Here is a 27,489-nt window from a genome sequence, read left to right as displayed (position 1 = left end):
AGAATTCTCATAATTCATTCCAGATTGACAATTCTCAGTCTAAAGTTTATTTTTATTGGGGTTTAATCTCTAAATCTATCAATATCAACCTGGTAGATGAATAAATAGATATTTCCAGTTGTTGTGGTTATAATCTAGGAGAGAACAATTTTCTGTTTCTGTTTAGACCCTTAACCCAAAGTGATAGAGGTATCCAGGGAAAAGCAACACAGGTGGGTCTTTATCAGAGACATGAGAGCCAAGCTGTGCTACCTGAGTGACCTTTCACCTTGGCAAGGACCGCAGTCCCAGCAGTGAGTCACTGCAGCATCATGTCTTGCTCTGTTCTGTCTCTCTTTCAGATAACAACTCAGCTAGGCTTTATGTCAGCATCCTTTTCAGTAGCCAAGGAAGCCTCCTTGGTTGGGTAAGGAGAGGGGGAAGGTCCCCCTGCCTGAACCTGACCTGTGTCTCCCGTGCCAGGCCAGGCTGGCCAGGGGAGCACTGTTGTGTTTCTGTTGGTGCCATCCAGGGTGATTCACTCCTCTGTGCTTGCCACACAGTCGTATTTGTGGTTGGAGGTTTGTTGTTGTTATTGTTGTTTTCCTTTGAATCTTGTATGTGTTTAAAATCTAAACTATTCAAAGAAAATATATATCATTCTTGGATGTCAGCATAGCATGCTTTCTGAATTAAATGCATTTCCATAGAGAACTAGTCTTAAAATCCTGTAAGCTTAAAACCTGTTTTCTAAAGCCCCTTCTCTTTAAAGTGTTATTGTGAATGGTTTGATTGGGGAGGTAGCATAAGTAAGCAGGAAAAGAAAGAAAAGAATTTAACCATTTCCTATATCAGCTCATGCTTCGAGTCTCACTTGTGTTGATAATAAAACGTATCCTGGGTATTCATTCATTCATTCATTCACTCATTCATTCTCAAAAGGTGATTGCATAGCTATTAGGTTCAAGGCACTATGTTCAGAGAAATATCCAGGAAAGAAGCCTGGAGCACTTAAGAACAGGATGTTGGCGCACATACACGTTGAAGGTACCATTACCTAAGATTCTGAAATCTTAGACTAATTAAAGCTCAGGAAAAAGTGGCATCTACATGGCTAGCAAATCTGCCAACAAAGGCAGAACAACCCACAGCAAATTTCATCAGCCAGGAAACTTCATTATGCCCATCCAAAGAGAAAGTTAATTACTGGCTTTGGTTAATTGCTTTCCTGGCTCTGCATTATTATCTTAACACAGAAGGCAAGAGGAGGCAAGAAGGGGTTGCAAGAACTATCCTTCCAAAATATACTTGAGGATAACCAAAAACACAGATATTCCTCTCTGGGGCTCTTACAACTGATCAGATCCTCTTACCAGGTGCTGAGAGGACTTAGTACAAATAAAAATGGTGGTTGTAAATGTGAGCCTATTAATTGATCTTTCTCCATATCCAAAGGTCTAAGAGTTTCTGAATAGAGACTTTTTAAACTGAGTTCAGGCACTCCTCCTTCAAGAAAATATTTTGGTGACCCTCTTGGTCCCCAACCTCGCACACATAACCAGGCCAGCAAGTCCCAGGTTTATTCCCATAGACTTATGTCTTCCTCTCCCTGCTCATCCCTCATTATCAGCATCCCTCATGGCCTGAATGACACTTGGCACACAGTAGAAACTTAGATGATTTCTGAATAAGTATAATACATATATTATGAAAATTTTAGGAAATGAATATAAGGGAAAACGTAAAAGAAAATACTGTGTGCATTTACATAAGAATACATAAAGGAGAGTTTAGATATATAAACAAAAAAAGTTGGCATTTAATAGAAGAGAAACAATGACCTATTCCACAGGGTATATGTAATCTGCCCCATCTTCCAAATTGCTAAAAGAGAGATAATTAGCCTAAAGGTAACTCTCAACTCTAACCACTAAAGGTGTGGGGTCCGCTTTTTTTTTTAATAGTAGGGAGTGTTTGGGAGCAGGATGTTGACACACATACACACCAAAGGTACCATAATTCAAACTACTGAGATCTTAGACTAATTAAAACTTTAGAGCTTTAATTATTGGAGTTCAACCTTCAAACTGCAAGATTATTGCACTTAGAGGATGTGTGAGGTTACAGTCAAATAAAACCTAGACAAGTTAATCTGCTATATTAACTGGTATACCTAATTATTCTATTACATAGTAATTAGGTATTGGTGCTAAACAATTCATGTAGATTATTATAATAATTAGCACAAGGAAGTTACACTTTCCTTCTCCCCTCTGGCTTAGCTTATTTATATTCCAGTATGTATAGAAATGCCCGCATCTATAGTGTTCTGAGGCCACTTTCCAATGCCTACCATATGTACCCATCAGCACAATATGGAAGTCCTATGCCCCAGCCCAGATTGTCACTTTACATATCTGATTTCACAGACCCAGGAGACTCCTAAAGTTCTCTCTATATATATATATCCCCTCCTCTTTGTTCTCTATTTCTCCCACTCCTCCAGGGGAAACTTCAAGGTGGTGTGCCTCAAATGTATACAATTCAGGAAATATTTTAGACAAATAATATAAAATCATGAATTCAAAACTAGGTAAAATTGTTATATATTTAAAATGAGAAAAGTCTCAATTAATTAAAAACTAATAAATGCCACAGAATCTGGAAAAATAAAGCATTGGATTTTACACTTCCATGCATTTAAAACCTTCCCTCTCCTCCATTAGTCATATGTACCCAGTGTCAGTCACTGCAGGCTGATAGGACCCAACAGTCCACCTCTAATCCTGCACCTTCAGGTGAGGACACCAAGTGGGCAATAAGAAGACTCATACAAAGATAACTTCACTGTACATAGGAGTGAGTGCAGATCACATAGATACATTTTTCTACTACATCCCTTGGGTCCAGAAAGTGCCTGGAGTCACTGTAACTCCAACATGAGGAGGAGCAACAGAGACAAGGTAAAATGGAAAAGTCTGTGGATTTAATCAATTATAGGTAACAAATCCTGCTTTTACAAATATTGCCAAATAAATAAATACATCTCTAGGGCCTATCTAGAACCTTGTAAGAAACCCAGGCATGTGAGGGGCCCTGAAGTTCAAGTTTCATCAACTTATTGGTAAATCCATCTTTGCCCTCCTAGACATTCTCCCACCAAATCCAACACTCAAACTACCAAATTCCATAAGGCCATGAGGCTCAAGGTACCAGTATGAGGGATGAACAAACTGCCAAGGGAAACACTGAGTACAGTGATACAGATGCCTTCTGCTGGGTCTTAGGACAAAGAGGGATGGAGGGATGATCAGAGTTCTGAGGAAAGTCCAGACTTTGAATTCCAGCAAGTGGACTCTAGGTCACTGAATAACTGAACTATGTTCTTTGCATGTATTACTGAATTTCCTCCTCAATATCACCTTAAAGAGATGATTAAAGTGATGAAAAAGGGAACTAGAAGGAGAAAAACAGGAGGAGGAAAAGGCAACAGAAGAGGAGGAAGAGGATAAAGAAAAAGAGGAGGAGGAGAAAGAGGAGAAAGAAAAAGAGGAGGAGGAAAAGAGGAGGAAAGGAAAGTAAAGGAGGAGGAGGATGAAGGAAAGATGGAGAAAGGGACTAAAGAGATTAAACAAAAGGGGAAATGAGAAGGAAAAGAAAAAGATTAAAGAAAAAAAGGTGGGAAAGGATCAGCCAGCAAGTTAAAAAAGAAGAAGTTTCCTTCTTCTCCTAGAGGCAGTCATATTTATCACCAGTGTCATAACAAAATTAAAAGATTGTTCAGACTATACACTCATCCTCTTAAATTAGAAAGAGTGACAATTCTTTTGGCTCCATTCTGGAAAATCCAAGTTGTCATGATCTCACTATGAAAAAAAGGGAAATGGGGATAATCAACCTCCCAAGAGACTGATAGCACTGTAAACAAATGCCCTGTAACCCAGCCATTTGGTTGCTGTCCACATTTTCCAGTGGCGTGTGAGTCTTTCATCCAGACTTAAAGGGAATGCCAATCTCCATGTCATAATCAATCTTAAAATTTTTAACCCAACCCCAACACTTCTCAGAAAAACTTGGGTTTTTCTTTATGTTTGCTTGTCTTACTCTTTTAACTGACACTCATAATTTTCCTCTAAATTTTATGTAAATAAAATAAATATTCCAAAATATTATTTTCTTCCAAAAATAATAGAAAACTTAGAAATATCACTTAATCTGGACTGCACATGTGAAGACTATTGAGAAAATTTGAAAAATTAGAGTTCAAAAATGGGTGGTACAAAGTAGCACATCAGACCCGAAAAAAGTTAAATTCTTTAGAGGGAAATGTGTTTAATCAGCCTCAGAAGCAAACTCTGTCACAGAAGTTCTGGAAACTCCATAGTTTCACAGATCTGCAGACTCATTGACTTCCTTATTGTTAAGGACCTCTGGAGGTCACTTAATGAATCTCCAAGTCACTGAATGAAGCCACACCAAGCCTAGGATTCCAGAGGAACATAATCCATACTATCAGCAGGAACATCCAGAAAACATTTCATAGCCTATTCCACTGGGTTATAGTCCTCACTCTAAGAAATCCTCCATTATTTCTAAAGATGCTGCTGCTCTTGCTCCACATCTTTTGTAAAAATAATGAAATCAACATCTTTACAACCTCAATAAGAAAAAAATGAAGAATTAAGGCACATTCTCCTCTCCTGAAAACTAATTTGTCTGTACTTTTCTCTGTGTGGCCCTTGCCCATGAGCAAGGAGCTCCCTGGGACCCTCAATTATAGATGGAACTTCTAATATCTCATTATAAGAAAGAATTGGTTGGTGCTAGGCTGAATAAAGTATTGTTTCATAGGGCCTAGAAACTTGGGTGTTCAGACTGCCTCCCATGGCATAAAGCCTGTTTGAGAATTAAAAGTGATGCTCCATTGGGTACATCTGAAATAATAGCACACTTATAAGGCAACTGACACTCCCAACATCATACCAGAACATAGCTTCCTCCCAGGAGCAATACTAAGTGTTTCAGTAACTCAAACGAAAGGCAGAGGGCTGGGAAAGTTGGGCTTCTCTTTGAGGAAAGATTAGGAGAACACAGGTTGGCCTTCAGTCAAGAAGCAATGACCACGCTCTGCTTCCTCCCCCTTGATCTCCTAACTTCCTCACCTTTCCCTGTGTCCCTCTCCTCCACATGTTGAGCACATACGCTGCTTTTAACAAGAAAACTGGTAAACATTTCTGTGGATTTTTAATACTAAAACACTTTAAATCCCTGTGAAGTGAATCTCATGAATAAAATAATATAAAGAGAACAACTCTGAGCTGGAAGTCAGGACTCCAAGGTTATTTTCTATATTTAATATAGCACCAACAGGCTCTATGAACTTCTTTAAGTCATGTCATCTCTTTGAACCAATTTCTTTGCCTGTTAACTGAATGGTTAGGTTAGATGGCTCCTTCTGGCAAAAAAAGAAGGGGGGGGTGTCATCATTTCATTTTTGGAGGAATTTCAAGAACTGGAAAAGAGAGAAGAAACTGTTAGGCAGGAGATATAGTTTGGACTCATCAAACCAAATCACATGGACAATTTCCCAACTCCCACCCTTTACATATAAGTAAGCCTTTGCATGTGTGGTGTGTCACCTTATGACATAGCAAATACCTGAAAAGAAGGTCTCCACACTGAAACCCAAACTAGCCTGTATTTACTGATGCCTCAGAGGATGGTATCCTTTACCAAGATAAAAAAAAAAAAGGACAAATTCTGAATAGAGAAAAGTGATGCAGGGGGAGTCAGAGCAGCTGCTTTCAAACACCAGCAGCCCTGATTCACCCCACACCCATTATCCCGTGTACTAAAGGGGCTCTTACCAAAGATGGCATGTGATCACATATGAAGGGCCTGTTTTGCTCACTTTCTGGACGATTTCCCCCATTTACATCTTCTGGTCAGCCTGAGATCCCAGCACCTCCTCTTCCCAACTTGTCACCATATCCTTGCTTTTTTTTTGCAAATGGATTTCCCAGTTCCTTCCCACAAGATCAGCTCACTGAGTAATTTTTTCTTTGTGAATCCACCAGACTCTATCTCAAAGTAAGTCTTCCAAAAGAAGGATATACTTTATATACAGTGGAATCAAATAATTCTCACTCTTGCTCATCAGCAGTGAATAGTGTTTGGGACCAGAGTGGCCTGCTGGCAAAGGGGAAGGGCAAAGGGCTCCCCAATGCCATTAGGAGCGTGAACAGTACAATTTTCCTGGAAAGCATTTGCTAATATAGGTGAAGAGACTATAAAATGTTTAGCCTATGACATATCCTTATTTCTTAAATCCTAAACAGGTAAGAAGAGTTCAAGTCAAGTCTGAGCAGAAAGGGAATCCAGACAGAGGGAAAAGGACTGTTATCACTTGTAACATTTCTAATAGAAAACAATAGCCAGCTAGCTTAAATAATAAGCACATATCCAAAGACACCCAGAGGTAGGATGGCCTTTAGGGTTGGTAGATTTAGAAGTTCAAAAATGTGATTCCACACATAGGTTCTTTCCACCTCTGTTCTTTCTTCTCAACATTGCCTTCCTTCTATAGGTTTGACTGGGACTCAAAACCTAGTGGCTAGAAGCATCAAACACAGTTTAGCAATACTCCTGCAAGTGTCTTCAAGAGGTGGAGAAAAGGTGATTTCATGCAACTCTTTCTTAAAGCCAAAAAAAAAAAGTTTTCCCAGAAACCCTTAGTAAAGCTCTCATTGACCAGGATTAGGTCACAGCCATTCCCAAGTCAGTTGCTGGTTGGGAAGCAAGGAGAGGGAGGAGGCAGTGAACCTAAACCAATATTTCTACCCACCTCACACTGAATCAGTTCTCCTGTGTTGCTTCCATTCTGGCAGGAGAGGTACAATGCTCTGGAGTCCACCACCATGTCTACCTAGAGAGCTAAAGGATAACTATGTGAAACAATATAGCTGGATAGAGAAATGGGGAGTAGTCCAGTGATTCTGGGCCATATATGAACTAGAACATTAAAAGATTCAGAAAGTCAAAAATAAGAGTTGAAAGAAGCCAAGCTCCAAGACAACTCCTGAGGCATTCCTACAAGCAGTCCCTGGGTAGAGGTGGTATGAGCTCAAGGGGCAGTGAATTTATTCTATTTTATTGGTGCAGCTGAGCCTGGGGGAGATGACCTCTCTATACAAGAAAAGATGCATCCTGCTTCTGTGGGCCTCTTGTGAATTCAAGCCCTCATCAGATCTGTACAAAATCCTCAAAAGGACCTAAGAAGCCCTGGCCATCAGTTGGCCATCCCTCCAGGAACTGTTCTAAGTACACAGTATCAGGAAGAATTAGTGACAAGTAGAAAGAAACAAATCACCTTTCAAAGAGCAAATGGGATTCTGGGAAAGGAGCAGGAAGGGAAGGATATGCAAGGCTGCTGAGTCTGAAATCTGCAGTGCTGTGTGGATGAATCATCATCCATGACTTTCAGGACAGGAATCTGCTTTGACTAATCATCCGTAGAAACTTTTATTCCTACCTCTCACCATCGGAAACCCAACAAACAAACAAGTCTTAGGAACATACTTATCTTCTAGAAGCACTTGATGTGTATATTGAGTAACTAGAAAACACTCACCCTATAACCCTCACCCCTACACACACACACACACACACACACACACACACACACACCCCTTATCACACAACACTCCCACACAAGAAAAGTGAAATTGTTATTGATGAACATAAAGTCGTGGGTGTTTTCAGCAGTTGGGAGTCCTGGCAGGTGTAACTGCCAGAAAGGAAAGTGAAGCCTCTGACACCCCCAAACTCCAGTCTGCCTGTGATGAGGTCCTTATTTGGTGATGCTTCTACCTGTTTCTTGGTCTCAGGGCCAACCTGATAGCCAAGGACCTTAGCAGGGAATTGACAGCCGCTGACGTCCCTTCCCAAAGAGATGAATGGAATTCCAGGCAGCTGGAGTCATGCTGGCTTGGGACAGTGGCTTGGAGACCAGACTTCAATGACAGAAGCATCAGGCAGCAGCACTCACGGCAATGTGTGTGCCTACAGAAATGCAAACCCACACCTTGGTTTCAAGAGCTGAAAAATGAAAAGAACGTTTAGGAAGGGAAAAGGGCAATAAAATAATAGGCAGAGTGTAATTTATTGCTCTATTAGTCTGTTCTGTAAATAGTTTAAGACTCTGGAGCCATCTGGCTCTGCAAATTGTCCAACCAGGAGTCACGTTAAGAAGCACGAGTGGGCACAAAAACTGTTTTTCAAGACACAATTTCAGTTTTGGCTTGAGGAAACTGAATATGAGTTTGTTTCCTTAAAAATCCCCAATTAGAAAGGAGCCCTTGATCAGAATACGCATACCGCTCCCAAGCGGCAAGCTGTGGAAGCGCCGCAGCAACTGGGGAAAGCTTGGAAAGTGTGCCCCGTGGACAGTGGGAGGGAAGACCAGCCTGCACACTGCCCAGCCCGCCCGACGCGACACCCTACTGCCTCCCTTCGAGGGTCGGGCCGAGGGCACGCGTGCGGGCCAGGGCAGTAGCGCGGAGTACGGGAGACATGTGGTTCCCCAAACCACAGGGATGGATGGATGAAGGTCAAGAACTCCCCATAGGAAAATTCTTTGGTCCTTTCGAGGTCCCTTTTACCCCCATTAAGCCTTTCTTTCTCTTTTCTTTCTTTCTTTTCTTTTTTTTTTTTTTTTAACAAAACGGTCTCCATCTCATAGTGGTGTCTCTCGTCTCTCAGCCACTGCCCAGGCACTCAAGGAGATGAGTTTGTCTAAAAGCACCCCCTCCCCCGCCCCCTAGGGTCTCTGGAGGTCGCCAAAGGCGGGTCGTGCTCAGGATGCTCACGCTGAAAGCCTCAGGCCCGCGTGGCGCAAGAGCCTAAGTGCTGAGTCTGTGTGCGCCAAGGCTGTGTGGGCGGGCACCTATTTTTCTGAGAAGTTCCAGTGCTCCTGTGCCCCGACCTCTGCCTCCCCCTTCACTTTCTAGCTGGAAAGTTGCGCGCCAGGCAGCGGGGGGCGGAGAGAGGAACCCAGACTGGCCCCCCCTCCCGCTTCCTGCCCGGCAGCCGCCCATTGGCCAGAGGAATCCCCAGGAATGTGAGCGCCCCTTTAAAAGCGCGCGACTCCTCCGCCTCTGCAGCCACTGCCCCCGAGCCAGCCGGCGAGTTCGGGCTTCTGCGAGCTCTCCCGGAGCTCTCCTGCCTCCTCCGGATTCTCCCCAGGCGCACCGACTGCCCCGGCGCCTCTTCAGGACTCGTTGCCCTTGCCGCACTCCAGCCACTGCGCCCACACAGGTAAGCCACATCGGCCGCCTGCAGAGCAACAGTGCTGCCCTGGCCATCCACCTCAAGCCCTCCCCCCGGCTTCAGCCGGTCAGAACGAGTCAGGAATATCCTACTCTCCCCCTTTGCTTGTCCTGTCCTGTCCCGTCAGCTACTGGGGGTAATCTTTCATGGGACGGCTCCAGAGCCATCCTCTCCAGCCTTGGCGTTCACAAACTTGTTAAGACACCCCGAGAATTTTTTCCATTCTCTTAATCCTCCCTGAACCTGTACATCAGTCCTCTAGGTTCCTACTTCCTGGTGTCCTCCCTGTACCCCAAACTACATCTCCTTGTCTTGCTGTTCACCCTCGACTTTCCAAGGAGAAGCCCCAGACTGTTGCTCTTTGTGCCTCTCATACTTGAACACTACAATCCCCTGCTCCAGGGCTCTCTCATTTTATGTGTGTGCTGCTCTCTGGAAAGTAAATCCTGTTGTCCTTCATTCCAACAAATGTGGGGCCACGGAGGGATGTGCAGGCTCTGGCCCCATGCCCATCCCCTACCCCCACCATTTTTGCCCACCATCCCTACTTAGCTGGTCTCTGACCCTGGGCTCTTGTGCTTTCAGCTACAGGTTCCCTGCTGGGCACAAATAGCTCCACCATGGGGCTGGCCTGGGGATTCATTGTTCTGTTCCTGTTGCATGTGTGTGACACCAACCGAATTCCAGGTGAGTCCTTGTGATCCCTTTAGTGGGAGGGGGCAGAGGAAGAGGTGCAGGCTAGTTCAGGTGCATCTTCTCCCATGCTTCCTGCCCTGCTGTTTCACTGCTGAGCCCTGACTGAATATCAGGAGGCAGCTTCCCTCTGATCATGGTGTTTATTCAGTTCTTTCAGTGGTTGCCAGGAGTTTTCACTCTGTCCCTCTGATCCTACCCACTCAGAGACAAGCCCTCTACCCCTGGCCCCAGCCTAAAAAGTTTATTGTGTCCTCTTTTGTCTATCAGAGTCTGGGGGAGACAACAGCGTTTTTGACATCTTTGAACTCACTGGAGCTGCCCGCAGGGGTTCTGGGCGCCGGCTGGTGAAGGGGCCTGACCCATCCAGCCCAGCTTTCCGCATTGAGAATGCCAACCTGATCCCCCCTGTGCCTGATGACAAGTTCCAAGACCTAGTGGATGCTGTGCGGGCAGACAAAGGTTTCCTCCTCCTGGCTTCCCTGAGGCAGATGAAGAAGACCCGGGGCACACTGCTGGCTGTGGAACGTAAAGACCACTCTGGCCAGATCTTCAGTGTGGTCTCCAATGGCAAAGCAGGCACCCTGGACCTGAGCCTGAGTGTTCAGGGGAATCAGCAGATAGTGTCTGTGGAAGAAGCTCTTCTGGCCACTGGCCAGTGGAAAACCATCACCCTGTTTGTGCAGGAAGACAGGGCCCAGCTGTACATTGACTGTGAGAAGATGGAGAATGCTGAACTGGATGTCCCCATCCAAAACATATTTACCAGGGACCTGGCCAATATCGCCAGGCTCCGCATTGCAAAGGGAGACGTCAATGACAATTTTCAGGTGAGTCCTATTCTTGGAGCCCTGGTCAATGGGGTCATTTGTTAGTCTGCTGACCTGTCTCAAGAGCTACAGGAAATACTGCCCTTAGACTAAAACAACAGCTTTCAAACTTAAGGAGTGCCAGAGTCCCCTGCAGTGCAGTTAAATTACATACTGATCCCTCCCACCCCCAGGGTTTCAGATTCCATAGATCTGGATAGGGGCCTGAGAATTTGCATTTCTAACTAGTAGCAGGTGATGCAGATGCCAATGCTGGTGGCCTGGGAAAGAGCCTTTTCTGTTAACATCCCTCTTCAAGCATTAGACACTGCTTATGCTCCAAAGAAAATAATTTATTCAAATGCATTCCACCAATTTTAATAGGTGTGAAATGGATACTTTGTATGAGCAAAATCAGTACCACCTTGCTATCTGCTGCCAGTCTGGATCAAAAATTCAAACAGTCGCTATTTGCTGCTATAGCTTCTTCCTTCCTTTATCTTCTAGATCTTTGCAACTGTGGCTTTGAACTCCCACATTTAACTCTGACACCAGAGTGTCATTATTGATACTAAATCCTCTGGATTTAGTATCAGATTTCATTTCCTGTGTGCCCAAGTTAGCTGATAACTTAATTCTTTATAAAATGCTGAAGACTTGGCAGAAGACACAATTAAGATTTTAAAGTTGTTTGGCAATTTATGTTGGTGTGCTATTTTGACATAATGATTTTGAAATGGAACTCTTTTAAACTTTCTCTTTTTAAGAAAAAGCTGTTGTGTGCTTTTTCTAACATAAAGAGACAGTCTCCCTACCCCCAGCCCAACCCCACGCGTAACATCCAAAAGTAATGTATGTCCTCTGCCCACAGGGGGTGCTGCAGAATGTGAGGTTTGTCTTTGGAACCACACCAGAAGACATCCTCAGGAACAAAGGGTGCTCCAGTGGTGAGTACCCCTCTATTCTTAGGGAATATGAGGAAATAAGGGGAATTCCACCACAGATAGACCAAGAAATCCAAACAAAAGTATTTGTGCATAACTTAACCCTAGGTAACATAGTTAAGAGGTTTACAAAAGTGATCTTGATGGGTATTCCACACATCCCCTCTTCCTGCATCCCTAGTCTCACATGAAAAGTCTTACAGCTATGAACTCAAGGGGCTGGCTGATGAGATCATCTGTTTGAAGCCCTTCTATTATTTTTTCATTTTGTTTCTTAGCAGCTACAAATGTCCTCCTCACTCTTGACAACAATGTGGTGAATGGTTCCAGCCCTGCCATCCGCACCAACTACATTGGCCACAAGACAAAGGACCTGCAAGCTATTTGTGGCATCTCCTGTGATGAGCTGTCCAGCATGGTCCTGGAACTCAGGGGCCTGCGCACCATCGTGACCACATTGCAGGACAGCATCCACAAAGTGGTCAGTGGCCTCTGCTCCCAGCCCACTCGCCCTTGAAGGTCCATCAGAGATGGCCCCAAATGAGGCTGAGCACTAACAATAGTTCTTCCCTCCTTAGACGGAAGAGAACAAAGTGCTGGCCAATGAACTGAGGAAGCCTCCACTCTGCTATCACAACGGGATTCAGTATAGGAATAATGAGGAATGGACTGTGGATAGCTGCACTGAGTGTCACTGTCAGGTAAGGGATGGTCACAAACTAAAATAAGAATTGATCATTTAAAAACACACTCTCAGGAAATACCTAGTGGCCACACAAGTTCTTTTTAAGTACCACGACCTGATTACCAAAATGGTCTTTTCTTTGAGATGCAATTATGACATTTATGAATTCTTCTTTAAACTCTCAGAAGTCTTATCAAGTCTTAATTCTACCCCAGGCCAAATATCTAGGAGAACAAATCTACTTAGACATCTGAATAATTTAGCTTATTTACTTCAAAGAATAAGTGTTGAATGTCAATTTTAATGTCAATGGTAAATTTAACCTCCTTAAAACATTGCTCCCCCTACCCAGCTCTGGCACAGAGGTTCTTTTACACAGTACTGACTGTTGTCCAAATCACATAGCCCCACACTGGTAGGATGTCACTATCTACTTGGCTCAGATGGCACTGCCTGCTGGCATGTGTCCCCACACCAGTGGCAGTGAGTTTGGGGTTTATCTAGGTTATCGAGCAAAGTAAAGCTAATACAAATCACAGATTACTGAGGTTGGGAGCCAACTTCTTTAAATGCCCATTCTTCTCCAATATAATATAAAGCAAGATCTATGGATGAGGGGGAAATGCTCATAGTTCTTCTTTTCCCCCTAAGGATGGATTAAATTTAAAAAGTCATCTGGGAATTCGACTTTAGATATTGATTTTGACCCATTAACATTTGTCCATTTCCCCTTATATAAATTATTTGTACTATAACTTTCATGCCTGAGTAGCAATTAAAAAAAATCTCTGAAGAATGGAGAGACAAGCAACTAGCACTAGAACATATAATACTGGTGGCTGCAAATACAACAGACAGATCTTCTATTAAAACCATTTCACTAGAGCACTTACACCCTTGGCATGTTGTGGCTTGTAATGGAAATGCTGCATTTTGTAAACTTCTGACTCCAATATGCTCAGTAGCCTGTTTTCCCCTTGTTCTCTTACCCTGCAGAACTCAGTCACCATCTGCAAAAAGGTGTCCTGTCCCATTATGCCCTGCTCAAATGCCACTGTTCCTGATGGAGAATGCTGCCCACGGTGTTGGCGTAAGTTCCTAAAATGGCATAACCATTCTTTAGTGACTAGATCAATTTTAATACACCCTAGATAGCTGGGCACAACACTGGATCCCAGTCCCATCTCCATCATATATTTTCATTCTGTTTCTTGCTGCACAACTGATTAACCTACAGCTTGGCTGCTGCATAGAACCCAAAACTTCATTATGACAAAATTTTAGATACTCATCTGGATTATGGTATAGGCAGTAATGATCCTGGTTTAGCTTATTGATTTTAAGTTTATGCTTTGAGGAAAGGAGATGGATATGTAGCAGCAATAGGTCTAAGTTGACTTCTTTTAGAATTTAACCTTAGAGGTAATGAAAAAGTTGTTAACTAAAGAAATCAACAGGTTTGTGGTGTGAACACTGGACTAAAGTGGGTCTAAAAATTCTGCCTGTGTTATCTGCAGTGATAGAGAATAACATCAGTTTGAGTTTCAGGGCCCTAAAAGAAGTTGGGCACTGTGTTGTTTCATGGCACCTTATTTCTGGTTTTTATTGCCAATATAAATTAATCACTTTGCTGAGATGATATTTAATGTATTAGGTACAAGTCATAAAAGTGATTCATCACAACAAAGATAAGGAAGAAGACAGGAAAGTAGCACTTGCCCTTCACACACACACACACACACACACACACACACACACACACACACCTACCCCTACCCCTACCTCTACACACCTCTACATATATGGACCACAACTCAGAAAAACCATTCTCATCCAGGAGTCCCAGTAGTGGCCATGGGTATATCTCTTTTTGTTCAGCATGCACTCAAGATGTGGGTTACAGGGAACAAAGCTGGATGGAGACTAGCAGTATTCTGAACTTTAATGAGGGATTGCAAGGAAAATTTCCAACTGATGGCAAAAGAAAACAAGTTCTCTGTCTTCTGAGATAGATAGATGTGATTGTAGTCATTGGTGCCTGGGCAGAAGATAAACAAACACATTCTCCTCTTGTGAAAATATGTACAAAGAAGGCTCCACATGCTTAGGGTGAGAATATCAACAAATTGACTGACCTCGTGGCCAAATTAGAGCCAGAGCCAACAGCAACCCAACTGCCTTCATGCTTGTCTGTCACATGGTCTGGGGCTTCTCTGACAGTCAAAAATGACTCCTATCACCTGCACCAAACTCCAGCACTCTTAGAAAGCTGAGAATGGAAATGCCTATGGAATATCTTAAGTCAGTGAAGGAAAACTCATCTGAAATGCTCCAAAAGGAGAAAAGAAGAAGTAGTGAATAGAACATAACACTGAAAAGTCTCAGCTGTACTGACTTGGGCAAAGCATCTGATTAGCCCAAAGATCCTCATCCATAGGGCCTCACCTGGTTGCCTAAGAAATATATTGCTTTCCATCCTACATAACTGAAGCTTTATACCACTTGATATCAAGTTCTGGAGAGCTCATGTACAGTATGATGTCTATAGTTAAGATAACTGAATTGTACATTTGAAATTTTTTAAGAGAAAACCTTAAATCACCACACAAAAGGTTGCTATGTGAAGTGAGAATGTAATAATGAGTTTGACAGTAGTAATCACTTTACAATGTATACATATATCAAAATATCACATGTATACATCAAATATAAACAGTTTTTATTTACTAATCATATCTCAATAAAGCCAAATGGATAAAAAAAAGTATATTTTTCTATACCCTCTGGCAAATGAATAGCCCTAAACAGCTGTCTAAAGAACAGCTCATCCTAATCATCTGGTACTAACCAATCTCTGTTCCCCTGCAGCCAGCGACTCTGCAGATGATGGCTGGTCTCCATGGTCAGAGTGGACTTCCTGCTCTGCAACGTGTGGCAATGGAATTCAGCAACGCGGTCGCTCCTGTGACAGCCTCAACAACCGATGTGAGGGCTCCTCAGTCCAGACACGGACCTGCCACATTCAGGAGTGTGACAAGAGATGTAAGCATCTTGGCCACTTAGGGATAGGGAAGTCTGATTTGTCATCACCAAGAGTCACTCTGCACTATGGAGCCTTAGAGCACAGGTTTTAGAAATCTCAGGATCTGAATCCTAGTTCTACCACTTATCTCTGCACCTTGAACACAACCTATCCTCCCTACAGCCCTTGCCTCATCTGCAACTTAGGGGTAGTAATAGTTTCTGCTAAGGTTATTTTAAGCATTTTATTTGGATAATGTATATAAAGAAAAAAGCACAGAGCTTGGCTCATGGTAAGTACCCTGTAAATGTTAGGTTATTGACAACCCACAGAGACAGCTACATGTTATCTGTCCCTGGTAGATATAACTCCATGTTGACATTGGATATGTGGCCAAGAGCCAATTTGTACCATACAGTAGTTTTAGTTGCTATTGACCATATTCTGGAAATATTTCTGGATGCTCTAGGCTTCTATTTATCTAGCTCCAAACCAGCACCATTTGTGACATCAGCTTTGTACTTTAGTTAAACAGGATGGCGGCTGGAGCCACTGGTCCCCGTGGTCATCTTGTTCTGTGACATGTGGTGATGGTGTGATCACAAGGATTCGGCTCTGCAACTCTCCCAGCCCCCAGATGAATGGGAAACCATGTGAAGGCGAAGCCCGGGAGACCAAAGCTTGCAGGAAAGACGCCTGCCCCAGTAAGTGAGAGCCTGACCAGGGGCTGCACATGAGCAGCAGCTCTGCCCAGCTGGTTGCCTGGTGTCTGCAGCCTCCACTCCAGTGGGTCATATAAGGGGGAAGGTTACTTACTAGAGAAACAAACAGAAGCAAAGTCCTGCATGCTCAGCTTCTTTTAATGAAAAACAGAAAGAACACCATTTCAAACTCACCCTCTTCCCAGACATTCTTTCCATATGTCAGGGTGGCAGAAGTTTCTCAAATAAGCTTAGGGGAGTCTGCTATGGCAGGTAGAGCATTTGAAAACTGACCTTTATTTTTGTATGATTCATATTTTTTTAACAGTCAATGGAGGCTGGGGTCCCTGGTCACCGTGGGACATTTGTTCTGTCACCTGTGGAGGAGGGGTGCAAAAACGTAGCCGGCTCTGCAACAACCCCATGCCCCAGTTTGGAGGCAAAGACTGCATTGGTGATGTGACAGAAAACCAAGTCTGCAACAAGCAGGACTGTCCAATTGGTGAGCCCGGGACAAAATCACCCTAGGACCTTTTAATTTTACTGAATGCTTCAGTCAGCATTCAATTTGGTTCCAGCTTTGATTGGTCCTGAGTGGTTTGGTTACTCTAAAATGCAGGAGCACAGTATAATCTTCAAGTTATCAGTAGCAGAGGGACAGTGTCTTCTTTTGTATTGCTTTTTAAGTGGCTGCCATGACAATAACAGCAGCTTAAACCAACCAATTCTCTGTCTCTCTCCCTTGTATCAGATGGGTGCCTATCCAATCCCTGCTTTGCTGGTGCCAAGTGTACTAGCTATCCTGATGGCAGCTGGAAATGTGGTGCTTGTCCTCCTGGTTACAGTGGAAATGGCATCCAGTGCAAAGATGTTGATGAGGTGAGGAACTGATGGCTCTGAGTCACTAGATATAGGAAAGTAGCTAACTTGTTCTAGCACTTTCTTAAGGCAGCATTTTCTATATGTTAAGCAAACCTGTACTTCCTCCACAGTGCAAAGAAGTGCCTGATGCCTGCTTCAGCCACAACGGGGAGCACAGATGTGAGAACACAGACCCTGGCTATAACTGCTTGCCCTGCCCTCCACGCTTCACTGGCTCACAGCCCTTTGGGCGAGGTGTCGAGCATGCCATGGCCAACAAACAGGTACAGTAGACTGGACTAGCAGACCAGTGTAAAAGAGAGCTATCTTTGACTAAAACAACTAGCAAAGGGGGGAGTGAAATTTCATACCCTGAATAAAAATGGGAGGGCAGTAAGTACACATTCTAGTTTTAGAAGCAAAACTTAATAGCCACTATAGTTGAAAATGTTGTTCTGAAAGAAGTTGTGAGCAAATAGTCATGCTGAGCGATTTCAAGAAAACCAAATATAAAGTAACATTTGCCTAAAGCCTGGAGAGAATGGGAAGGGACAGAAGTATCTTACATTCTTCCAGTGGGGTCTCTGTCTACTTGGAGATGATTGGGATCTAGGCTGTTATTTCCATTATAGCTGGGAACTCTTGAAAGCTCCATGTTAACAACAGGATGGTGTACCCTCAGGTATGCAAGCCCCGAAACCCCTGCACAGATGGGACACATGACTGCAACAAGAATGCCAAGTGCAACTACCTGGGCCACTACAGTGACCCCATGTACCGCTGTGAGTGCAAACCTGGATATGCTGGCAATGGCATCATCTGTGGGGAGGACACAGACCTGGATGGCTGGCCAAACGAGGACTTGGTGTGTGTGGCCAATGCAACGTACCACTGCAAAAAGGTGAGCCAGCTTTCCTCATGGACCACCCAAAAGAAGACCCTGTTCAGAGGAACATGCTAAGCAATTTTAAATATTGGAACTTTGAAAATGAAACGGAAAGATTAAATCTCCCAAAGACAGAAGGGCATTAAAAGTCATTAGTATTTGGTGCCAAGAATATGAATGAGCAGACTTTTTTTGGCAACTGTGCCCCATAGTCAATTCTTTTGTCCAAAAAAAAAATGTTCACTGCTGTAATAAATACCAGCAGAGTATGATTTGTATTCACAGTATCCATAAAGCCTAGAGTACTAATACCAACTGTATATATCCATCCCCCAAGAAAACATTTCATTTTAGCCTTCCCATAAAAGTGTGTATGCTGTTATAGGGCAGTATTCCATTCTTTTCCTGTTTGGAATATCTTGGTGCAGTTCCTCGAGCATGTGATGAGCATTGAATGCAAACTATAGCTGTAATGTGTGTCTTCTCTTTCCTAGGACAACTGCCCCAACCTTCCCAACTCAGGGCAGGAAGACTATGACAAGGATGGAGTTGGTGATGCCTGTGATGATGATGACGACAATGACAAAATTCCAGATGACAGGGTAAAGACAAAATAGTTTCTGTTCAACAACAGCCTGGAACACTTTAGAATTCAAGAAATTGATACTTAATTAGGAATTATCCATCATGTCTCAATGATTTGAGGACATAGATGTTGCCAAGAGAAATTTTAAATGAGGGTTCTGTTTTTTGGTTTGTTTTTTTTTTAATATTTATTTTTTAGATGTAGATGGACACAACACAATGCCTTTTATTTTTACGTGGTGCTGAGAATTGAACCTGGGTCCTGCCCATGCTAGGCAAGCGCTCTACTACTGAGCTACAATCCCAGCCCCAAGGGTTCTATTTTTTATCACAACTTTTTCTCCCTCATTTGAGAGAGACTGCAGCATACACAAATGACACTTTGTTCCCAAAAATCATTTCAAATGTCACCTAAATTACAGTAAAAGCTACTTTGGGTAGACAGAGAACTAAGATATTGAGGTTATATCTTACATCTCACTTATGTATAAACAATAGCAATCCATTCTTCACCATTTTCATTCATTATGTCCTGTCTTTTAATTTTTGTAGTGATCATTTTACTTATACTGAGTACTCAGTATATCCCCTAAGTAGAAGATAATTTTTGAAGAATTTTACAGTTGGATACATATTGTGCATGTGTTTGGAGGCTTCGGCTGGTTTCCCAGGCAACACTATAAAGTGCTCCATTTCTCCTCTTTGCAGGACAACTGTCCGTTCCATTACAACCCTGCCCAGTATGACTATGACAGAGATGATGTGGGAGACCGCTGTGACAACTGCCCCTACAACCATAACCCAGACCAGGCAGACACAGACAACAATGGTGAAGGAGATGCCTGCGCCGCAGACATTGATGGAGATGGTAAGGTACCCCCCGCACCCTGTATCAGTGAGCCTGAAGGTGACAGAAAACTCACACAGCTTAAACTTACATCATGACTGTTAGGATTGAAATGTCCATGGCTGCAGAGTCTAGTTCTTAACATGTCCCCTGTTCTCTGCAGGTATCCTCAATGAACGAGACAACTGCCAATATGTCTACAATGTGGACCAGAAGGACACTGATATGGATGGAGTTGGAGATCAGTGTGACAACTGCCCCCTGGAACACAATCCAGATCAGGTAGGTGGACTCCTTTCAGATTCTTTCAGTAAGGTATTGGAATGTCCCCTGCTGGGCTTTTGAAACAATGAATTTAATAGAGGTCAAACTCTTTCATTGTCATAATGCTCAAAATTCTCGAGCCTGCTGTAGTGTATCCATGTAAACATTTCCTAATGTGAGCCCTGTGCAGAGTTCCACAGATCTTTAATGAGAATGTCTGGTAACTTCAATCTTGTCTCCTGTAAGAAAGGCCACTTGACTTGTTCAGCATTATCTACCATTGTTAAGATAAACTATACAAAGCAAAGACCTAACAATCATATAATAGTATTTATCATATGTAAGAGGGTAAAATGTCCAGAAATAAAATAAAATTTATTTTCATGGCTTATGATATAATCTAGCTATAAGAAATCATCAAACTAAAAATACTTCCAAAATCTGGAGAAAACCCCTCTTATTTTCCCAAAGTATCTAAAATTACAAACAGATCATCTTTCATCCATACTAGGAAGGATTACAAATAGACATTAAACACAAAATAGGTTTCTTGTCTGAAAGTATTTTTTGTGTGTGTGTAATTGCCCATCATTATTTTCAAGGAATAAAAGTTGAGAGAAGACTTTTTTTCCCTCCCAAAATGCATTGTTCTAGATGTTTAGAAATCAGCTTTTCAAAAGCAGTAATATTTTTATACAGTAAAAGAAATGAGAAAGCCATCTTCCCCCTTTAAATTATTGCTCTTTTAAAGCTTTATCAAGTTATAATAAATTTTTTTTTGAAATTTTTTTTTATTGGTTGTTCACAACATTACAAAGCTCTTGACATATCATATTTCATACATTAGATTGAAGTGGGTTATGAACCCCCAATTTTACCCCAAATGCAGATTGCAGAATCACGTCGGTTACACATCCACAATTTTACATAATGCCCTATTAGTAATTGTTGTATTCTGCTACCTTTCCTATCCCCTACTATCCCCCCTTATAATAAATTTTAAAACAAATTTCAAGCATCATATAAAAATCTTACAAATGAAGAGCATAAGTACTTGCAAGAAAAATTCTAGTTTGTATACAAACAGTCCCTAAGCATTTCATGCATATTGAATAATGCTAAGTACTCTGAGAAAAATCTGTTTTGAAAAAACTCAGTTTTACTTTAACCAATAGATGACAGTTCTTATAGATATATAAAACCAAATACCTTAAAAATAAAAAATAATTGATCTCTCCTACATATTACCAAGATAATGTGCAGAGGAAGTAGTGCCATGTTTCCGTTATTTTCTGATTGAGAGAAGTTGACCTGTCAACTATTTTACAACTGAAACTTTCAATGGAAAATTACCAATGTACCCAGAAGATTTTCAGTTAACATTAATATGTAAGCAGTTAACATTACATTCCAACCTTAATGATTAAATAAATAACTGTTAGAAAGTTTTGTATTTAAAAAATTTAAATATTATTTCTCATTTTACATTTAAAAACAAAGATTAAAAAAGAAAAACACTTTTCAAACTTAATGGTTAATAGTAATATCTTTCTGTAGTAGTAAAAAAATAAACATGAAACTCACAGGCCATGTCAAACATGGGAGAATTTTCCCTGTTATAGACGCATTAATGTAATCTTTAACATTGGGGGTTAATACTTTGATTTACCCTCCTTTTATGTCTCTTTTTTTAGCTGGACTCTGACTCCGACCACATTGGAGACACCTGTGACAACAATCAGGACATTGATGAAGATGGCCACCAGAATAATCTAGATAACTGTCCCTACGTGCCCAATGCTAACCAGGCTGACCATGATAAGGATGGCAAGGGAGATGCTTGTGACCATGATGATGACAATGATGGCATTCCTGATGACAGGGACAACTGCAGGCTGGTGCCCAATCCTGACCAGAAGGACTCTGATGGTAAGTGAGCATAGTTATTTTTTAAGAGGGTAACTGACATCATGACTGGATGGAGAAAATAAAAACAAAGATGAATACATTTGAGAGGACAAAGTGACTAAATGTCAACTTTGACAAGGTATTGAATTCTACCACCCATTACAACATTTCAGAATTTCACTAAGCCCTTTTGCATTTCTGACCTTAGGTGATGGTCGAGGTGATGCTTGCAAAGATGACTTTGACCATGACAATGTGCCAGACGTTGATGACATCTGTCCTGAGAATGTTGACATCAGTGAGACCGATTTCCGCCGATTCCAGATGATTCCTCTAGATCCCAAAGGGACATCCCAAAATGACCCTAACTGGGTTGTCCGCCATCAGGGTAAAGAGCTCGTGCAGACTGTCAACTGTGATCCTGGACTTGCTGTAGGTGAGTAGTGAGTTCTTACACCAAGAGGCAAAGACATACATGGGAAAGAAGCAAATACAAACTCTGGTGGTTGGACCTGTCCCCATGGGCACTAAGGATATCTGGGAACATAAATGAGAACCTTATGAAGGCTGCAGTTTTTAACTTGGATTGGCCTTGTCTTCCAGGTTTTGATAAGTTTAATGCTGTGGATTTCAGTGGCACCTTCTTCATCAACACTGAAAGGGATGATGACTACGCTGGATTTGTGTTTGGCTACCAGTCCAGCAGCCGCTTCTATGTTGTTATGTGGAAGCAAGTCACCCAGTCCTACTGGGACACCAACCCTACAAGGGCTCAGGGATACTCAGGCCTTTCAGTAAAAGTTGTGAACTCTACCACAGGGCCTGGCGAGCACCTACGAAATGCCCTGTGGCACACAGGAAACACCCCTGGCCAGGTAAGAAGTGACACCCTTCAAAAGGGATGGGTTCTTGACTAGTACTGGGAACACTGGGCTTTGGCCAAGATTCCCAATGGGGAGTCTTAGATGTAAAGTTCCCAGCATCACCTACTAAAGCATTAAGTCCTGCTTTGAAGAATCATAATAGTACATGGGAGAGAAGCTTGTTGTTACTCTTCAAATCCAAAGGCAGTTTCAGCCTCTTCGAACAAAAACTCCTTTGATTTCTTTCTGCTTTATATTCATTGAATGGCATACAAGGAGAGAAGCCTTGGGGAAAATCCTACACTACAGCCCTCTAATCTAGGTCACTGTGGTGCCTTTCAAGCACTGTTTCTTATGGAACAAAATATAAATCTCCTGATGGAGCTATGTTTCAACCTTTTCCCTTTCCTCCAGGTGCGCACCCTGTGGCATGACCCTCGTCACATAGGCTGGAAAGATTTTACTGCCTACAGATGGCGTCTCAGCCACAGGCCAAAGACAGGTTTCATTAGGTAAGATTGCACTGATTAAATTTCACTTCCAGTCATACTGATAGTCAAGGAGGAGGAGAACAAAAAGGAGCCTCGTCACTAATGAGGTCTATTTTTCCTGCAGAGTGATAATGTATGAAGGGAAGAAAATCATGGCTGACTCAGGACCCATCTATGACAAAACCTATGCTGGTGGTCGGCTAGGATTGTTTGTCTTCTCTCAAGAAATGGTGTTCTTCTCTGACCTGAAATATGAATGTAGAGGTAGGAACGACATTGCAACAAATGTACAGTTGACATATCTAACTCAAATTAACAGGATGTTGAGCGTGGGAGAGGCTGATTTAGAGACTATTTTAGGGGCAGAGTTATTTATATTTTGCTTTGGAAGACACAGTGCTAAAAATGAAATGATGCTTATGAACTGTGGCTAGTGAAATCCTGAGTCCTTATTAACAATATGAATTTGCTTAGAAATATCTGTGCTCTTTCTACATGGTGCAGAGGTAAACTATAGATAAGCAGCTGGACACCTGAGACCTTATTAATATTTTTGTATGTTACACATCTCACACTCTGCTTATGGGTTTCTTCATGCCATCACAGTTGTCCCTGTATACAGAGAGGGAAAAGGAGTTTCATCTTCATACCAGCATGCTAAATTAATTTGCACTATTAGCCTTAGTTTTGTATCTTCCTTATTTTTTCAGTGATTGATTAAGCTCTCTCTGAGACCAGTGTTGAACCTACCATAAAATAAGTGCTTATAAATACTGAGCCAGGGCCTGAAGCCTACAAGATCAAAGGCATCAGTTATAAAGAGTAAAGAAAGATGGTTGATAGTACTCAAAAAATACTTAGCTTGTGATAGAATTTTTGAGCGTATATTTTAAAAATAAAACTCCTAAACTTTTAACACTGAAGGCCTTAGAAAGCATAACACAACTTCTGGAAGGCCATGCTATGTCAGTCTCCTGGCATCAATGTCGGCAAAGGAAATGAAATGCTAATGCTTTTTGTCACTATAAAATTATAGCTATCTCTGTCTTGTTAATCTGTTAACTGTTAAGATGATTTTGCCCTTACTAATTTTCATTTATGTATTTGTTTATGCATTTAACAGATTCCTAATCATCAAGCTGTTGATCAGACTACTGATCACAACCAATGCTGGTATTGCACCTTCTAGAACCAAGGGCTTAAGCAAACCCCAGGATCACTTCTCCTTGCCTTCCTTTTTTTTTTTTTTTCTCTGCTTGCATTGGTGTGAACTCCTAGAACATGTGACCTGCCTCAAGAAAATGCAGTTTTCAAACACAGACTCAGCATTCGGCCTCCAATGAATGAGAGACATCTTCCAAGAATATAAACAATTAACTCTGGTTTGCTTTCGAAAAAGCAAAAGCATCTACTTGCTTCAGTTGGCATGGTGCCTGCTCCACTCTGCTTTGTCCCAGAGCCGGTGCTTTGCAAGGCCATCTCTGAGTAATGGACTCAGAAGCATTTTCAGGCATGTCAGAGAAGGGAGGACTCATTAGAATTAGCAAACAAAACCACCCCAACATACTCCCTTAGGAACAGGGGGAGCAGGGCCAAAGCACTTAGGAGAGGGTGCATACCCAACAGACAAAGGTATGAAGAAAATATGGAGGAACTGTTACATGTTCGGTACTAAATCACTTTCAGGGGATTGAAAGACTATTGCTGGATTTCATGATGCTGACCAGTGTTAGCTGATTAACCCACGTAAATAGGCACTCAAATAGAAGGAGGGCAGGGAGGGAAAGACTGGCTCTGGACTTCCTCCCTGGTCCCGCCGTTAACATATCACTTGTAGTGGCCAGAACAGGGTGTCAGAAGTACAAGGCAGTACTGGCTGCCATTGCCTGGTCACATTGAAATTGTTGGTTTTATTTCAGATGTATCTTGTGCAGATGTAGCAGAAAATAGGAAAACCTACCATCTCAGTGAGCTCTAGCTGCCTCCCAAAGGAGGGGCAGCTGTGCTTATATTTTTATGGTTAGAAAGGCACAAAATTATTATCAATCTAACTAAAACATTCCTTTTCTATCTTCCTGAATTACCATGGAGTTTTTCAAATCTCTTTTGGACTATAGTTTCTTGGGCTTGTTGTTGTTGTTGTTGTTTAACAAATGCTTTACAGTGTAAAATATTTATTTTATACATATTCTGGAGGATTTGTCTGAAAGATTATTCGTGGAACAGGAAGTAGTGTAAGGACTATCCATATCATCTTTGTTAGAAGTCTTCATGACTGTAAGATTGTAAATACAGATTATTTATTAACTCTGTTCTACCTGGAATAAGATTTCATATGGAAAATGTTTGAGAGCAGGTAGCTGAGATTTATCAGCAAACCTCTTTAAAACTGGCACATGGAAAATCAGCACAACGAGCTGCCTTTTCACTTTGTGCTTAGAGTGAATGATTTAGAATTCTTTCTTCTTTGTTTTGTCTTTCCAAGAATTTCTGGTTGTCTGTTTGCAAGTATTTTGGATTGCAAAAAAAGCCATGAGATCCCATCCTTTGTGCCTATTTCCAGGGAGAATAAAAACATACGCCTATTTTTTTTCCATTTTTCCAAAAGAGAAAGAAATGACAAAGGTGAAACTTATATACAAATATTACCTCATTTGTTGTGTGACTGAGTAAAGAATTTTGGGATCAAGCAGAAAGAGTTTAAGTGTCTAACAAACTTAAAGCTACTGTAGTACCTAAAAAAGTCAATGTTGTACATAGTATAAAAATTCTTTGCAGAAAAAAAATATTCCCAGTAAGGAAATAGCATTGAAATGTTAAATACAATTTCTGAAAGTTGTGTTTTTTTTCTATCATCTTGTATATCATTGCTTTATTTTTATAAATTATTTTCTCATTGCCATTGGAATAGATATCTCAGATTGTGTAGATATGCTATTTAAATAATTTATCAGGAAATACTGCCCATAGAGTTAGTATTTCTATTTTTATATGTTTGCACACTGAATTGAAGAATTGTTGGTTTTGCTCTTTTCTTTGTTTTGTTTTGATTTTTGCTTTTTACTCCCCAGTTTTTACTATTTGCCAATAACTTTTTCTAGGAATGTGCTTTTTTGTACACATTTTTATCCATTTTACATTCTAAAGCAGTGTAACTTGTATATTACTGTTTCTTATGTAAAGGAACAACAATAAATCATATGGAAGTTTATATTTATACTTACTGTATCCATGTTTATTCTCTGCTGGCTTTATATTATGAGAGATGGGTAAATGCCATTCTTAAACCAGTATAACATACCCAAAATGAAATTACAGTAAACAATAGTAACATTCACAGTTCCTATATGATTTAAAAAGACTTGAGTTGTTCAAGACTAAGTTTAGAATAAATATTTGTGGAATAAAAGAACAAAATGATAAATTAGTCTACCACATAAAAACATAAAAGACAACCCCTTAAGTCTTGGACCCCAAAAGGAATACAATTTCATATTATCATTAATATCATTAGGTGTCATGTATGGAATCCTTCTCAAAGTCCAGATCTATTTCTAAGAAGGACAATAAAAAAAAAGGAACAGCTGTGAAGCACATGTACCTCTTGCAACTCCATTTCCTGATGGCGGCACTGGGTAGGCAATATGATCACAGGTCATGGAGTAGCTTCAGATGAAAGTGTGTATGAGGGAGGAATTGTCTTTGAAAAGCTGAGCTAAACGTTATAGATATCACCTTTTAGAGAATGATATCTTTCTTTGGTCAAAAACAGATGACTAAAGAGAAATTAAAAATTTTGAAGGAATGAATAAATGTGTGTGTAAATATCAAATTATTTTGTGAAGAGAAGGCCAACATGTTAAAATAAGCAGACCTTGAGTTCTGGATGGGTTAATCATGAATGTGAAATACTGACCGATTAATTTCCAGTCTTAATAAAAATGAATCAAAGAGGAAACTTTGTAAGTAAGATTAAAGGTCTTGCTCTGAGGTCTGTTAACCAGTAGACGGAATTGGCTAGCAAAATAAGTCTTCTCCCTCGTTCATTTTCTCTCTTGCTCTAAAAACATCTGTCTAGGTAGAATGATCATATATAATTATAAATTGCCAATTCATTTTATAGAGCCAAGGTAAGGAAGTAGGAACTAAGAAGTGTTGGTAATAATTGTGTAATTAGGAAAACCGATCTGAAAGAAATAATTATTTGAAACATAAAAACCATTTGTTCTCAGAGAAGTTCAACAAATGAAGCCCTGGGAGAGAATTCTAATATGTAGGTAATACAGCAAAATTGACTTGAGAATACCAGGTTGAGACAGAAAAGTGGCTGGGAACAAGCTTTTCTTCAGGCATATTCCATTTCATTCCAAAACTGACCTCCAAGCCAGCAAGTTATACTTGGAATAAAGGACTTGTTAAAAAATAAAATTATGTTATTACCAAATGATAGGATTTTTTCCTCCAAAGGTAGTTTATTGTCACGTGTTTCAAGAGAGTTGGATTGAAGGGCAATAAACTTTTAAGTCCTATGAGAATTTACAATTAAGGTGGTGCCAGTAGTTTTTGTTAAAGAGTTGCATATAGAAAAATTGAACAATTTAAGTTCCTAAATTTATTCCAAAAA

At 41.2% G+C, this 27,489-nt stretch overlaps 1 protein-coding gene across 2 annotated transcripts; it reads left to right on the top strand.

The window, feature by feature from the left end:
• The first annotated feature begins 9,122 nt into the window (after nt 1-9,122).
• Nucleotides 9,123-26,084, top strand: THBS1 (thrombospondin 1). 2 transcript variants are annotated; one of them, XM_081292677.1, is made up of 22 exons: nt 9,123-9,294; nt 9,892-9,993; nt 10,270-10,829; nt 11,680-11,755; nt 12,034-12,233; nt 12,331-12,453; nt 13,434-13,527; nt 15,306-15,479; nt 15,987-16,163; nt 16,489-16,662; nt 16,912-17,039; nt 17,153-17,305; nt 17,704-17,922; nt 18,402-18,509; nt 19,201-19,360; nt 19,503-19,621; nt 21,298-21,532; nt 21,720-21,947; nt 22,115-22,386; nt 22,789-22,886; nt 22,990-23,129; nt 23,989-26,084. In XM_081292677.1, exons 2-22 carry the CDS (start codon nt 9,927-9,929, stop codon nt 23,994-23,996), a joined length of 3,513 nt encoding a protein of 1,170 aa, XP_081148803.1. In that variant the 5' UTR covers nt 9,123-9,294; nt 9,892-9,926; the 3' UTR covers nt 23,997-26,084. The 2 variants fall into 2 exon arrangements, with proteins under 2 accessions (XP_081148803.1, XP_081148802.1); XM_081292676.1 differs by having other exon boundaries at nt 12,031-12,233.
• The last annotated feature ends 1,405 nt before the right edge of the window (nt 26,085-27,489 follow it).

Source organism: Spermophilus citellus, assembly GCF_964194105.1.
Source record: "Spermophilus citellus genome assembly, chromosome: 4".
Classification (NCBI taxonomy): domain Eukaryota; kingdom Metazoa; phylum Chordata; class Mammalia; order Rodentia; family Sciuridae; genus Spermophilus; species Spermophilus citellus.
Note: the sequence above shows the minus strand (reverse complement) of the source record. Positions and strands in the feature narration are given on the sequence as shown.

Bases quoted from the DNA above. Each gene is read 5' to 3' on its own strand.
- THBS1 (XM_081292676.1), top strand. From the start codon at position 9,927: ATGGGGCTGGCCTGGGGATTCATTGTTCTGTTCCTGTTGCATGTGTGT. The intron at 12,234-12,330 runs GTCAGTGGCCTC...TTCCCTCCTTAG, and splicing joins AGGACAGCATCCACAAAGTG to ACGGAAGAGAACAAAGTGCT. The intron at 21,533-21,719 runs GTAAGTGAGCAT...TTCTGACCTTAG, and splicing joins TGACCAGAAGGACTCTGATG to GTGATGGTCGAGGTGATGCT.